This window comes from Garra rufa, chromosome 22 (assembly GCF_049309525.1).
Source record: "Garra rufa chromosome 22, GarRuf1.0, whole genome shotgun sequence".
Taxonomy (NCBI): domain Eukaryota; kingdom Metazoa; phylum Chordata; class Actinopteri; order Cypriniformes; family Cyprinidae; genus Garra; species Garra rufa.
The window spans coordinates 21,793,489-21,810,081 of record NC_133382.1 but is presented as its reverse complement, the minus strand read 5'-3'; the positions used below and the strand labels follow the sequence as shown (position 1 = coordinate 21,810,081).

Sequence of the window (16,593 nt, the reverse complement as noted above, 5' to 3'; positions counted from 1 at the left end):
TTGGAGGATCCTCAAGCAAAAGATCTATGAGGGTGGGAGGCAGTTTGTATCAAAACAGAAGCTCTGGGAGGCTATTTTGACAGCCTGCAAACAAATTAAAGCAGAAACTCTCCAAAAACTCACAAGTTCAATGGATGCAAGAATTGTGATAGTGATATCAAAGAAGGGGTCCTATGTTAAGTTGTAACTTGCCCTGTTAGGATGTTTTTGATTGAAATAGCTTTTGATTTTAGTAAATATGACCACCCAATGCTGCAAATTCAGCAAATGCCTGTTTTCAGTTCTTTACAACCTATAAAATGTTTTAACTCTGTTGTGCATAATAATTTGGAACAGTGCATTTTCAGTTTTTTATTTTTGAAATAAATACTGTGATCATTAGGAGGTTTGTTCAATAAAATTCGAATTATACCCAAATGGTTGATTACTTGAAAATTATACTGACTGTCATTTACATTGACTAATTATAAAAATCAGGGAAAGATACCATTTGCATAATAATTTGGAACGCGGTGTATGTGTGTAAATAAGGGAAAAATAAACATGCTACATTTATAAACACTAATGAGTTTTAAAGAGTTTCAGATACTTTTTATGCTTTATCAATGACTTGTTATGCTTTATCAAAATGCTGCATTACACTTACACCTTCTGCCCACAATAGACACTTAAAATGTTAATATAAGGTGTATAAAGGGCTGCTGAGTAACTTTGAGGGATCTGAATAAAGGGATACGATGGCCCATCTGGTCTGAACTTATAATAATGCTGCTGGTGGCAGGACGTATGACCTCACTCTAGTGTAGGCGCTACTGTCTGGAGCTTGATTGGCCAAATGTAAACATTTTAGCACTAAACTTTGCCAAAGGTAAAATCAGACTTGAGACCTCCAGCAGTGCAGTTGAAAGCACCTCAAAGCAGGGCTGCTTTTGCACTCTTAAAGCCAGAAGTGTAAGAAAGAATTACTGGCACTCACAACCCGTTCAGAAAAGCATTAATCATTAGATGAATACAGGGTAAAAAATGAAAATGAGCCAACAAATCACAGTTTGTGCATTAACAAGCACCCAAAAGTGAATCTGATGCAGTTAAATCAGACTGGCCCATTAGGAGCAGTAAGTAAAAACAGACAGGTTATCCACAACCTGGGACAGACAAGTAAAAACAGTCTTGATTTACAGCTACTTTTAAGCGCAACAGTATTACACAATGTGATGGGTTCCATATTATATTCCAACAGGGATTGGCTATTGAAACATCCAACCATGAAATTTCAGGCAATTTAGTGAGTTCAACTCACCGGCATGTCACCAGGAGCACAAGATCAGACAGTCAAAGAGAAATAAATACTACAATTACTTTACAAGTCAAGATTATTTACACAAAATAAAGAATCTGTTACCACGTGTGCCAATCATATGACCCATAGGACCACCAGACTGTTTTCATCCTCTTTCCTTTCACTCCTCAGGAACACAGAAAAGGGACTGTCTCAGTGAAACATGCGGTTTTTCCATGGCACTGCCTCTTCTTCTTGAGGAAAGCTTACACCCTGTGTGTGTTGATACAATGTGATTAGTTTATTATAGAAGCCTGTGGCTACAGCGCTCTATACTGTAGTAGTCAATCTGGTAGTCTTTATGTGTGCATGTATGTGTGGAGTGAATGACAGAATGCTACAGGAATCCCACTGAGCGCACCCGGGCCAACTGGATGTCACATGGGAGCACACCGAAAGCCACAGATCTGCTAAACATGAATGAAGCCACTAATTCATACTCTGGCCTCCCATGTGCCCACTTAGCTTTGTGCTAAAAACTGACTTTGAGAGCAAAGGACCTTTTTTTCCCCTTTCAATGTAGGGTCTTTTATTTTCCATCACCACTAAATCAATATTTGAGGGGCAGAAGACGGATGGTCACGGTCACGTCAGAATTCATGTGGTAGACCTTGCATTATGGAATTCAGACAGCGTTATTAATTTCCTTTTTATTGATGAGGAAAGCACTGCTGCACATCTGACGACTGGAAAACAAAGGTGAGGAAAGAAAAGAAAGCAGAATTGGGGGACGTCAAAACTGGATGGATTTGAGAGAGTGGACGGTCCAGCCAAATCTAAATCGTGTGCAACAGATTTGTACAGCCAGGACCGTCATCTGTCCAGAGCAATCCAATTCGAAAGTTTGTTTTAAAGACTGAAGTCAGGGAACAGACAGTACATGGAAGTTTAAAAAGCTTGGTGACTTGTCTTATCATCATATCTATGCTTAATTCTCTCAACTAAGTGTTGTATCTAATTTACAGTGCGATTCTGTATGAATATGTACAAGTTAAAAGCATACATGAAGGGTTACCCCAAACCCCATCTCTAAAAATCGAAACACCTCTGCCTCTGGGACATATTCAGATCGTACAACAACGCAAACGTGATCAAAAGAATTCACATAAATTAGCCACCAGTTCACCAAAATCTAAATTTAATACAAGTTGCGATGAAAATTAGTTGGAAACACCCAGTGAGAACCACTCTTAAAGGGATAATTCACCCAAAAAATGAAAATTCTGTCATTAATTACTAATCCTCTTGTTCCAAACCCGTAAGACCTTCGTTCACCTTCAACACAAATTAAGATATTTTTGATGAAATCCCAGAGCTTTCTTACACTGCATAGACAGCAACACAACTGACACGTTCAAGGCCCAGAAAGTTAGTAAGGACATTGTTAAAATAGTCCATGTGACATCAGAGGTTCAACCGTAATTTCATGAAGCTGCAAGAATACTTTGTGCACGCAAATGATTTTATTCAACAGTTTTTTCTCTTCCATGTCAGTTTTCAACGTGCGTTCACAATAGTACCAATACACATGCATGTGGTGTTGCTGATGCAGGAGTTGGCGTTCTGACAGAGAACTGGGACAAAACAGCCTTCGTAAACATGTCTGAAGATTTCAACAGAGAGGATGACTTGCAATTTTTTGCAAAGCCTTACTTATTTAAACTAGAATATACAGACGGTGAACCAAGAGAGATGGACGGTCTCTGTCAGAACTCAGAACTGTCAAAAACTGACATGGAAGAGAGGAAAGTGCTTATTTTGTTTTCTTTGTGCACAAAAAGTTTTCTTGTAGCTTCATAACATTACAGTTGAACCACTAATATCAAATGGGGCCTATTCATACCTGGTCATTAGCGGTGCCATTTAGCCTATAAAACACTTTCACACGTTCATTATATTATTTTATTAAAATGTACTTATGTGGTTCCAACAACCGAATGCATTTACACTTGTCCAGATTCGTCTGGAATGTGGCCAAAACCACTTCCTGAAGAGGTTTGAGCGATCTGATGTAAATGCGTCTTGAAAGCGTTTCTGAGGGCATTTACACCTGGAGTTTCCACGATCAGATAGCTATCCAATCAGAGAAAACGCATGAAGTGACCAGGGGCCTCATTTATAAAACTTTCTTACGCACTGATTTGATCTTAGAGTGTTCGTACGATCAAATCCACGTCAAAGTACAGATTTATAAAAACCGTCTTTGACGTGGAAAAGTACTTATCTCCACATCAGATTCCAGCTTGGCGTACGACCGTTTCCTTGTGGTAATGCCTGGTATTGCAGATAGTTCAGCCTAACTATAATTTGATTTCTTGCGCTCCTTTTTACTTGCCATTGTCACAGAGTTTTTGCTTTAGGAATGAGCTCATTTTATATGTTAATTAATTAAGCAGGGGCGTTTCGACGGCGGAACATTCAGCTGCACACAATTCCACGATCATTTGTGATTTATAACCGAATGACTGGCGTACGCATGGATTTCGTGGTACATTCGTTTTCTCTGAATCGCTCTTACGATCAAATCAGAAAAGTTCTTAAATAAAATCAAGGATGGTTTCTACGCAAGTCTTTATAAATGAGGCCCCAGGTGTAAACAGGCCCATGGACTATTTTAACAATGTCCTTACTACATTTCTGAGCCTTGAATGTGTCAGTTGCATTGCTGTCTATGCAGGGTCAGAAAGCTCTTGGATTATATCAAAAATATCTTAATTTGTGTCAAGATGATGAACGAAGGCCTTATGTGTTTGTAACAACATGAGGGTAAGTAATCAATGACAGAATTTTAATTTTTGGGTAAACTATTCTTAAAGTAGTAATATGTACTCTTTAGGGGTAAAATTGGTACAAAGTTGCACCTCTGTGAATGCTGCCCCAGTGACAACGTGTTGGACAAGTGAAAGTAATATTTTTGCTTTTTTTTTCAGATTGTGCAGGGTTGGGGCACAAAATAATGATTTGTAATGTTGGAAGTTATTACAAAGGTTCAATATACTGATACCGAAATTTATTACAACCAATCAAAACAAGTTTTGTAAACAAGTGAGACTTTGAGATGCAATAATGTCATCAAAAGGCCACACAAAACTTGTGAGCTGTTGAGTACCAAGGTTCTGCACTGTGACCAATATGAACTTCCAACATGCATCGCAACTAGTCAGAAGAACTATTTATTTAGAGAGAATAACAGTTCATGTATTTTAAACACTTGGAGGCAAAATGACTATGACCGTTGTAGAGGATTATTGCAAAAAATTACTACAGACATTTCTAATCAACTTGATACTTAACATAAATAGTGTTTCGGATCCAGATAGAGTCTTATTCTAGGTTAAGAAGGATTTGGAAATGGACGGCAGCCAAGCAAATTGCTTTTCAGACCAATGTCACGCTTAACCAGGCTTCAAAACTGGCCAAATATGCCATCAATAACTACAGAATGTGTGGTACAAAGAAACCCTGCATTTCATCCCCCATTAAGATGCATTTACCGTACAACTCTAATGAAAATGTTCCTTTGGTTTATACACAGCATGATGCGCTAAATGTGTCTCTGGAGTGAAATACAGACTCTGAAATCATCACTAAACGCTGACCCTTCATGCACTTTCCGCGAGCCATTCTCCGACCCACAACTGCTTTGGCTTTGTTCTCCCGGCCGATACGGCAAATCAATCAGACTGATAACGAGAGCAGGGTGTGTGAGTGGGCCAAATGCAGTGACGTTTGGGGAACATGACACCTTATGAAACCACCATTGCAGTCTCAAAATGATCTCGTGGAGGACAGTGTGATGAGCCCACAGAGAGCCCGTCTGAGCACTGAGCCATGCACGAGAGAGGGGGGGGGGAAGAATAAAAGACGGTGGTTAATGAGACATAGGCTGATGGCCTATGCAGAAATGTACAGATACAAGCACTCGCTTTGGTGTACCGAGCGAACAGAGTCTGGAAAACAGAACCTAGAGATCTTCAACGGTCAATTATTTTGTAAAATGAAGCACTTTGTTAGTGACTAACCCAAGCACATCCTATACATATGAGATTAATCACATATTTACCCTGGACCACAAAACCAGTTAAAAGTAGCACAGGTATATTTGAAGCAATAGCAAACAATACTGTATCGGTCAAAATCGTTGATTTTTCTTTTATTTCAAAAATCATTAGTATATTAAGTATCATGTTCCATTAAGATATTTTGTAAATTTCCTACCATAAATATATCAACACTTTTTATTAGTAATATCCATTGCTAAGAACTTCATTTGGGCAACTTTAGAGGCAATTTTCTCAATATTTTGATTTTTTGCACCCTGAGCTTCCAGGTTTTTAAATCGTCGTGTCTCAGCCAAATTTTGTCCTATCCCAAACCATACATCAATGGAAACATCACTTATTTATTCAGCTTTTAAATTTTGTTTAAATCCAGGGTCACAAATAATAACATTCTGCACAAAACTAAAAACTAAAATGAATATGATATGATGCATATATAATTACATTTAAGGGATATTTTGTCAAAAAAACAAGGAAAAATTAAAGGGTTAGTTTACCCAAAAATGAAAATTCTGTCATTAATTACTCACCCATATGTCGTTCCAAACTCCTCTCTAACTCGTAAGACCTTCGTTTATCTTCGTAACACAAATTAAGATATTTTTGATGAAATCCGAGACCTTTCTGATCCTGCAGACAGCAAACCAAGTCAAACGTTAAAACGGCCCAGAAAAGTAGTAAGGACGTCGATAAAACAGTCTATGTAACATTAGTCGTTCAACCGTAATGGTATAAAGCTATGACAATACTTTTTGTGAGCAAAAAACAAAACAAAAAAAACGACTTTATTCAACCATTTCAACTTAGTTCAGGAGCGTCGTAATACTCACGTGAACACGCGGAGGAGACTGACACGGAAGAGAAGAAATTGTAGAGGGAATTTTTTTTATTTTATTTTTTTTATTTAGCGCACATAATGTATTTATCGAAGGTTCTTAATATTATGGTTGGACCACTGATGTCACATGGACTATTTTAACGATGACCTTAATATGTTTTTGTGCCGTTTGAACGTTTCATTTGCGTTGCTGTCTATGGAGGGTCAGAAAGTTCTCTCAAAAATATCTTGATTTATTCGGAAGGTGAACGGGTTTGGAACGACGTGAGTAATTAATGACAGAATTCTTATTTTTGGGGTGAACTTGGGTGTTTCGTTTTGTATTATGCATTTAAGAATGCAGTATTTCAATCTCTGGAGACTTATAAATCCTTTCTATGATATTCAACAGACTTCTGCCTAAAATAAGATCAAACAAATAAACAAACAATAAATTACCACAATTAAATGACCTAAACTGACTAAACAGAAATTAATACAACACTGAAAACTCCTCACAGGGGCTTGAGAATCCAAACCAAAGTTGATTTATATCCTTACCCTGAAAAGACCCGAATGGCTGGTCACCCGCACATGTTGAATTTTGGACACTGATCCCCAACACACTGGTCCAAACCAGGCTTTTAACTATCCTAACCAGCAGAGTAATTAGGCCTCAGTATTATATTATGCAAAATATAATATTGCGCCTGGAATATCCCTTTCTGATCCAAGAGAAAGGTGAAACTGGCAGGTGGGAGCATTTAGAAAAGACTTTAGGGGAAATATAACATACTGAATTACAGAACCAGCATGGACAGCCAGTCGTATAAAAACAATACAGTATAGAGTCCGCAAACCGTTGCTGATGTATGATCGACACATACTTTCTTCAAATCATTTTGTACTTAATCCAAGAAGTTCTTTGAGCTAGGCCTTCATTTGTCACTATGGAATTACGCACCTCCTGGTCAAGACATATCTACAGTGAAAAACCTGCAATCACTATGGTTACAGGCCCTGCCTGTATGCAATAATTTGGATTCATCCACATGGGACGGGTGCGCAAAGCATATGAAGATGCCGTCTGAACACATGAATAAGCAAACACTTCAGTCACTACAGTATTCACGCAGAAATGTAACGGGAAACGGTGAATTCGCAGCGGCCTGGAGATACATTCCTGTGGTGGGTCATATTTAACAAGAACTCACTGCTGGAAAAAGTACGAGAGAAAGTGAAAGAGAGACGGAAAAAGGCATTCAAAGACAAAATATTGTGATTTCAAGTGCAGCATTAGAGTGCAGAGAGTCAAACATCAACATTACAATGTATTTATGACCATTATCAGCAAATATTTACATACAGCAAATAACAGTATGCGTAAATGCGTTTTTGTGTATTCATTGGATTTAGTGTAGACTTACATAGAAATAAAGAAATGCGGTTATTTAAGGAATCCAGAAGCCCTCAGATCATTGGTAATATGGGCAGATTTTGCTACGTAGTGAATGGTCAAAACATGCACCACTAAATATAACTTCCACAAAAAACACAAGGCAGCACTGCATGCAACTGGAAACTATACGATACATTTATAATCGCCTAAGAATTTTTAAAACAAGTGAAAAGGAATGCATAAATGCGCAAAAACGAAAATACTCTGTGGGTGTACATACAAACCCAGCGTTTCCTTCCACATGCGCCACACACTTTCTAAAACTGCTGTAACTGAGGTTGGCTCTCAACAGGACTTTACCACCCAGTTTTTAAGCAACGAACACAAGACCAGACATCTGGGACCCCCTGGATGTTTCTCTAACACAAACATAATAGACTAAATAGTCCAGATCAAACTGGGAGAATGGAAATATTCATTTGGCATCGCTGTTAAATGTCACAGATTTTTTTGGGTGAACATTTATTATTTCTGAATTTGTTCTTTTGTTCCATTTGTCTGTGTGTGAAAACCTGCCATCTATTGTCACACCCTGATGACTCACCCTAAGGATTTTTCCACATTTTTTCCTTTCTCTGAGATGGACAGACACGACTTGACGACAGTACTTGTTACACTGTCCATGAGTCTGCAGGAAGAAAAAGTTCCTATCCGAAAGAAAGAAATTAACCTTTTCTTGTTAATCTATTCCTTGCTATTGCAGCTATTTATATGCACAACAGTGACTCGTTGTGCCAATATGTCTGATTTATAACCTTTAAAAAACATGTTTTTACGTGGGCGGCCCAAGTCAATAAAACAGTAAAACACAGATCCAAAACCTTGGTAACTCTATTATTCTGTAGAGAGGGATGTGGAGAAACAGAGACAGAACTGATAGAACTGAATTGAAGACAGATACATGTAGCGAGAGAGAGGAAAGAGAGTTAACAAGTGATTGACAGTAGGAAAAAGTAGGATCCAAAGATGGACAGATAAAGAAAGAACGGAGTTCCGCACGTTGCAGACATCAAGCGAGGGCATGTTGATGGAAATCTGTGTTCTACTGAGGTCTCATTCCAGCAGATTGAAAGGTCGAGTTAGACTGATGAGTGTTTACCTCTCCCTAAATAAGAAACACAGGCACTGGGACAAAACAAAGTAAAACACTATGAGAAATATACAAACTGAAAAGCAAACTGATCTGAGGTATAATGGAGTAATCAAGCTTTTTTATCCCCCTCCTGAATACGAATGATGAGCATGCCTTCAATAGACTTCTGCAAATTAATTTCAGCGGTAAAAATGTGGAAAAGGTCTCCCCTAAGGCTTATCTAGTTTTCCAGCGAACGTCCTTATGTTGTATGTGCTGGATCCGATAAATGATTAATGCTTAAAGCAATGAGATATATGAGTGCTCTTGAATGTGGCTTGTGCGCTTGCACAGATACATAGGCCAAAAAAGGATTATGTATCCTGCGCACGAATGCGTTAACTAATCTAACTTAACTAATCTAACCTGCACTGTGTAAACAGCAGTTTGTGTTAGAGAAGTGAGCAATACGCCCCGCAGCCTCCTTGACCAGTTTCAGAGAGTTCAGACAGGGCAACTCCTCTTGTTTTGTGCACACTCTCCCACAAGCCTGGAGTCTGCAGGATTTTCTCCACCAGCTCCTCAAATGCACATTGAACACCGTCTTTCGTCTTAGCACTGGCCTCTGCACCAAAAAGAGAGAAAGAGACAAGTGTACACTCACTACACAAGCAATCTATGGCATGACCAATCACTAGGAAGCTGCAGCATATATATATATGTATGACATAAAAACCAAGTGTAGAAATCACTTGTTTTTCTAAAAAAAAAACAAAAAAAAAACTAATAGCAACACCAGCAGGTAAAGTTAGTCAATGGCCTCCCCTGAGCCCACTGAGTTTTAAATAGAATCTCTAAAGCGTGCGGTGAGTTTGGTGGGGGGTAATTGAAAATGAATGGGGGAAAGTCATGTGAGAGGAGGCAATGCCTTCACTGCGATATGATTGGATATGACTGGTTATAATTGACTGTGATTGGATACATCCCGCCTCTTGTGTATATTGATGTTAATGGGAAGAGTAAATTTAAAATGCAAGTAAACAACTCACACACTTATATAATCACTTTGTCAAGTCAAAATCAAAATTCAGATGGCCTGAAAACATGATTGGTTTTTCTTAGTGAGCAATCAGCTTGATGAAAGGTACATCTGTGTTTGTGACGAGTGTTTACCAAGCTCTGATGACTAATGATCTGAAAATTTAGTTTATAAATAAAATATATAATTGTTTAAATCAATTATATTGTTTAAATTGTTACTGCCTTGAGTTATTATTTTGGAATAAATGTTTAAAAACACTAAACTTATGAGATTTATACTTGGTTTTAATAAACAGAATAGCCTATTAAATTACATTATTAATGTAAAAATACAATATAGATTTTTTTATTCTGGTAATATAAGTAATGACGGCCGGGACCCGTTACATTTATTTAACCAAGAGAATGTGACTGGCACATGAATTTATATTTAAAAAAAAATAAAAAAAAATGTGAGAATTTGCCTCCTCATTTCAGACCGCCACTGAAACTACCAGTCTAATGTTTTTGAACAGTAAGATTTTTAATGTTTTTCTCTTCTGCTCACCAAGCCTGCATTTATTTGAGCGAAAGTAAAGCAAAAACAGTAAAATTTTGTAATATTTTTACTATTTATAAATAACAGTTTTCTATTTGAATATATTTTAAAATGCAATTTATTACTGTGATTTCAAAGCTAAATGTTTAGCATCATTACTCCAGTCACATGACCCTTCAGAAATCATTCTAATATTCTGATTTGCTGCACAAAAACCATTTCTTTTTATTATTACTTTGAAAACAGCTGAGTAGAATTTTTTCAGGTTTCTTTGATGAAAAGAAAGTTCAGAAGAACAGCATTTGTCAGAAATCTTTTGTAACATCATAAATGTCTTTATCATCAATTTAAAGGTGCCATAGAATGCATTGAGAGAATATTTTAAATTGTTCTCTGATATCTACATAGAAGGTATATGGCATAGGAAAGGGCAAAAAATCTCCAGAAATGGTTTTACAGGTCCATTTACAACCCTAGGATTTGCCCCTAGAATAAAAGGCTCTCGCTGCGTCCGAAATCGCATACTTCCCTACTATATAAAATGCGAAAAACAGTATGTGAGGCGAGTAGTATGTCCGAATTCATAGTATTCGAAATACAGTAGGCGAGAAGTACACGGATGACCTACTGCTTCCGCCTGAATTCTGCAGTACGCATCCGATGGACACTTCAGGCTCCAGGAGAGGAGTCGTTATTTCGAAAAAATGGCGGAAAGTGGAGACGTGGTGGATGTAGTATGTCCGAATTCCATTCATACTACCCATATTCATACTATATAGAACGTACTGTTTTAACGGTCATGAAGTACGTTTGAATTTAAATGTAGTACCTACTAAAGCAGTATGCGATTTCGGACGCAGCATCTGTTTTTGCCTTATTTGGAAGCATCATGAATATTAATGAGCTCTGCTCTGATTGGCTGTTTCACAGAGCTCAATAGCTCGCACATGGATAAAAATATATATTTAATTAGGAGCTCTAGCCGCTTTTAATATGCGGTTTGTTGAATCTGCCGCTTTGAATCGCGGACAGTTTAGTCTGATTACTGTGATGCATGTGCTCTGTGTAAAGTTACAATGCAGAGGGAGTGCTTCCTGTTGAGCTGCTCCTCCGTGATTCTCCAGATCTGTAAATCATTCGCCATCATCAGGCAGTTATTTCTCCATTATTCACCATCATCAGCGCAGGCATCTCTCTGTTTATGTGGTAAGTGAAATCCTATGTATTGCAATGTAACAGGCTAGCGCTAGCATTAAGCTAACGTGTCCCTTCTGTGGCTTGCCTTGTTTAAACGATGTGCTGACGTTACCGATGATTGGGCGATGCAAATGTTGGAGGCGTAACTATTAACGATCTCGGCTGTAACACCGACTGTTTCGTAACAGTCGGTGTTATGTTGGAATTGACCTATTTTTTCGGTGGTCTTTTGCAAATACTAGATTTATATAAGAAGGAGCAAACGATGGTGTTTGAGACTCATGGTATGTCATGTCCATGTACTGAACTGTTATTATTTAACTATGCCAAGGTAAATTCAATTTTCCATTCTATGGCACCTTTAAAGCATCATGAAAAAATGTACTCAACTGTTTTATTTATTTATAAATATTGATGATGATGATAATAATAAAACATGTTTCTTAAATAGCAAATCAGCATATTAGAATGATTTCTGAAGGATCATGTGACACTGAAGACATTACTGAAGGCAGTAATGATGCTGAATATTTAGCTTTGATCATAGGAATAAATTACATTTTAAAATATATTCAAATAGAAAGCAGTTATTTTAAATAGTAAAAATATTTTACAATATTACTGCTTTTGCTGTATTTTGGATCAAATAAATGTTGGCTTGGTGAGCAAAAAGTACTTTAAACATTAAAAATCGTACTGTTCAAAAACTTTTGACTGGTCTTGTATGTTTGAAATCATTTAGTGTTCAAAAACATCTTTTTACTATAGAAGTTGAAAACAGCTGTGCTCTTTAACTGTGAAAGCGTGATAAGACGCTATGCTGAAAAGAAAGTTCAAAAGAAAAGCATTTGTTTTAAATAGAAATCTTTTGTAACATCATATATGCCTTTACTACCAATTTAATGCATCCTTGCTGAATCATTTTCAAAACAAATACAAATCAATTTTTGCCTTCGCAAAACCAAATAAAGTGAGAATGGCATGCTGCAAAAACATAAGAAACAGTGGGCCCTTAATACTAAAAGTCAGGAGAAAGTAGAAGCGAATAGGAAACATTAAATCTGAAAAAAAAAAACAGCATTGGCCTCGAGCACACGGGCCGCCGCCATGGTGTCCATCTGCAGATTTCATTTGGTGTGAGGGCTTCACGGCTAATTCAGACAGATTGCTGCTTACATACTCACTCATGAGGCGTGTCACATGACTTACAAACCAAACCCACAGCGGAGAAGAATGCAGGACGTCACCCACAAATACATACACAGCACTGTTACGATTACACAAGCTCCAATGAGAAATAAATCAGAACCATTGTGAAGTCTGACTTGAATTAACTGTCATAATAAATGAATGCTCAACTTATACAAATAATCCATCTTTCAATTAAATAACATAATCTTTGTTTTTAGCAAATGGGCCCGAGTGTTTAAAAATAGTAGGCCGTGCGTATTACGGCAGTTTGAATAAACTAGCTTGCGTCAAAAGTACGATTTTTCCATGTGTGAAGATGATGAATCTTGAACAGAAATATGGGAAATGAAACCAAAGTAAAAGGGCAATGTATTCCTATTCAAAGCTTGTGTTTTAGTGAATTATGAGGACTCAAGTAATTCATCACAGGATGAAGGGAACATCTTAGTGACAGCTCACCTATGAAAAGCATGGAATGTTTTCTAGCGAACTTCAGACCCTCTTCTCGCTCTAGCTCGCGGTCCTCCTACGCAAACAGAGAAAAACAGCTCTGAATCAGACATCGCTTTTCATTAGAGTTACAAATACAGAATCATTTTTCCCTGTCTACATCAGCATTATGTATTTAACAATCCAGGATAAATGCTAGTTTCTAGATTAATGTAGAGCGGTGTAGAGATGAAGCTGAAAAAGCAAACAGAGAGCAGATCTGTCTATGTCAGGCTTTGGAAACTGTGTCCAGGCAGGTGTTTTAAAGACAACACGTGCAAAGGCTTTGCTGGACTCTAGAAGTCTAACTTACCTTATCGATTTTGTTTCCCACCAGCATTTTGACAAGGTCATTTCTTGTACAGTACGTATCCAGCTCATTCAACCAGTTATCCAGCTTAGCAAACGTCTCTCGCCTAGTCACATCATACACTAAGAAAGACACAACCCGAGCGGTACAATTTAAAAACAACATTTACAGCTAGTTACAGAGTTTTTTTAATAAAATAGGCTAGTAGTGAAAAAACTGTTCATGCTCGCGTACCCAGAATGACACCCTGAGCTCCTCTGTAGTAACTGGGTGTTAAAGTTCGAAAACGTTCCTGACCGGCTGTGTCCTATAAACACAAAACAAAATCAAGGGAAATAGTGTTAAATAATATGTAACAACGAATATTTATAATTATAAAGACATGGTAGAGAGTAGCCAACCTTCAGAGGGGAAAAAAAAAAGGAAGGAACAACACTGCCATCTTGTGTTAGATTAGTAAAACACAGTCAACAGTTTATACTAAGCATGATAAAAATTCATACAGTAATGTATGTACCTACCAAACAAACAAAAAGTGTGGCAAAGTAGTTAATATTTACAAAATATTATTATTTTTTTCCACTCTAAACTCTTAATGTAGGGATAAAACGTCACCAATGCTCACCCAGATTGCTAGCTTTGCTTTGTTTCCATCCACAGCCAAGGTTTTCACCTTAAAATCTACACCTTAATAGAAAGAAATTATGTGTTTAGTACATATAGAACTTCATATTAACTTTTATTGTTTTACATACAGCTAGTTATAAATATACTGTAACCAAACCCTAACCTTAACAGAAATGCATTTTTACAATGTTAGGTACAAATGTTACTAAAATATGGTTAAGAAATATTTGTTCTCCTTAAAAAATGGTTTAAACACATACAAACACCATAGTCAGGTGGAATATTCGAAAAGCATTTGTGGAAATACAGTCTAGATGTTTTATGAGGGTTATGATAAAACCATTCATATATAGCGAGACAGATTTAATTTTTTTTGATGGACCCAGATATTTGTCAGGCAGCGAGCCCAGAGCGACTAAAGTTAGAAAGACCAGAATTTACAGCTGAATGGGGAATTGTGGGTTTATTGCGCACAGATAAAAAAGAAAATAGGACGACTCAACCACCTGTCTCATCACTCGGCAAAGCCACATCACTTACAAACGTAAGAGATTTACATTCATAAAAGAAAAATGAAAGTACGTGTAAAGATGACAGCGGAATAAATCTCTCAGCACTCTGTGAATGAAAGATCTGGAGGCATGAAGTACTCCTGAATTTCAGCACAGCACTGACAGATTTACCAGAGGAAGCCAAAGAAAGAGATCGGGACTTGTTTGGTTTGGATTGGGGGGCTTTGAAAAGAAAAAGCCGGTCACATCTACGCACGTCAACCTAAATGTGTCAAAGTAATGGCCACTGGTTTAAATTTCCACAACATATAAGGCAAGGTAACGCTTTATTTTAAGAACCAGTTCTCACTATATTTCAGATACGTATACCTAAACTTAACAACTACCTTAGTGACTATTAAGAAGCAGCAAGTTAGGAGTTTACTGACGTAAAAGTCATAGTTAAATTAGTTAATAATGAGAACTGGTCCTCAAAATAAGTTTGACCTGGGGTAATAACTAGTAGATTATATATTTATCTCGACTGTAAAGACACTAATGAAAACGTACAGCGGATAAACATAGTTTTCAATATTTAACATTTCATTTTTAACAATTTTAACAATGCAAGTAATGTTGTTTTTCAAGTTAAACCAGGGGGGCGTTCCATGAACCAAGTTTACCAAATAAGTCAGGCTTGTTTCAGTTGGTCCGACTTATTTTGAGCCAAATCAAGTGACAATAAGTTAGATTAACTGAAATAAGCCTGATTTATTTGGTAAACTTGGTTTATGGAACACCCCCCTGAACTAGAGAAGAATGAGCCAGTGTGTGTGTGTGTGTGTTGTGATGATTAGGTTTCTGTTTTTATTACAAGAAACGAAATTAAAAACATGTCTGTTTTTTGACATGTCAGTTATTAGAAACTCAAAACACAATGTGATTCGTTTTTAGCTACAAACACAGAATACTACTGTGTTTAAACCTGGTTTTATGTGTTTTGGGCCTCTATTAATTAACGTTACCTCAGTCAAATATGATTTTACAGACTTACCAATTGTTGCACCGATTTCTGGATCAAACGTATCATCTGTAAACCTCAAAAGAAGACTAAGACAGACAAAAGGGAAAAGAAAGGGGAATCAGACACTTTGCTTTCCTTCTTACCATCAAATTATGACACATACACATCTGGAAATATCTTATATGTGGTCTGAGAATCCGCGAATACTGAAGTGACAAATATTCAAGCGAGGTCATGTTGTTTTAATATAAGCAGCTCGTATAATGTGTTGTCGATGTTGTTGCTGTTCAGATGGCATCTGTAAAGTTTAAGTATCTTAAGTCTCATACCTGGATTTGCCCACTCCACTTTCTCCGATGATCAGTATTTTCAGAGTGGTCAAAATATCCTCATTCATCTTTTCCGAAAGATGCCACTATGACCAAAAAATACTGTCGATAAAGATACAAATATTTAAAACGAAAAAGCAAAACTATTATACGAGGGCCAAACGTTTCTCTCTTCTTCGGTAAAATCTTTCGATGCTGGTAAACATCTGAAAAACACAGCTCTGCCATCTAGCGGGAGTTTATAATAACCGTTGTAGAGTAGATAATCATTTTATGTATTAATTTCAAGACATTTGTACTAGACCACAGTCAGAAATGAACTTTTCCATGATTAAGGGAAAATATTTGGCCATTTTTTAAATACATTTGTGAGGGCAATTTTTATAATCACCCTATTATTATAAAAAACATTGTCTTTTAATGTCAAATACTTTTAATTAATATTTTAAACTGTTGTCAATATCAATAGACTGTTTCAAATTGTATCTTAATTATACAACAGGAGCTCATACGGATGTGATATTTTGGCAAAAATCATTACTGTAGATTTTTTTTTAATAATTTTATTAAACCTTCAAATAACAAACAGGCATTGTCATTTTCCATTG

General features: G+C 36.9%; 1 protein-coding gene across 1 annotated transcript; it reads right to left on the bottom strand.

The window, feature by feature from the left end:
• Positions 1-7,478: 7,478 nt before the first annotated feature.
• rab18a (RAB18A, member RAS oncogene family) lies at positions 7,479-16,177 on the bottom strand. Its single transcript, XM_073828713.1, has 7 exons — positions 15,986-16,177; positions 15,687-15,742; positions 14,140-14,201; positions 13,749-13,821; positions 13,518-13,636; positions 13,175-13,241; positions 7,479-9,373 (listed from the first exon to the last, which is right to left on the bottom strand). Exons 1-7 carry the CDS (start codon positions 16,051-16,053, stop codon positions 9,201-9,203), a joined length of 618 nt encoding a protein of 205 aa, XP_073684814.1. The 5' UTR covers positions 16,054-16,177; the 3' UTR covers positions 7,479-9,200.
• Between the last annotated feature and the right edge of the window lie 416 nt (positions 16,178-16,593).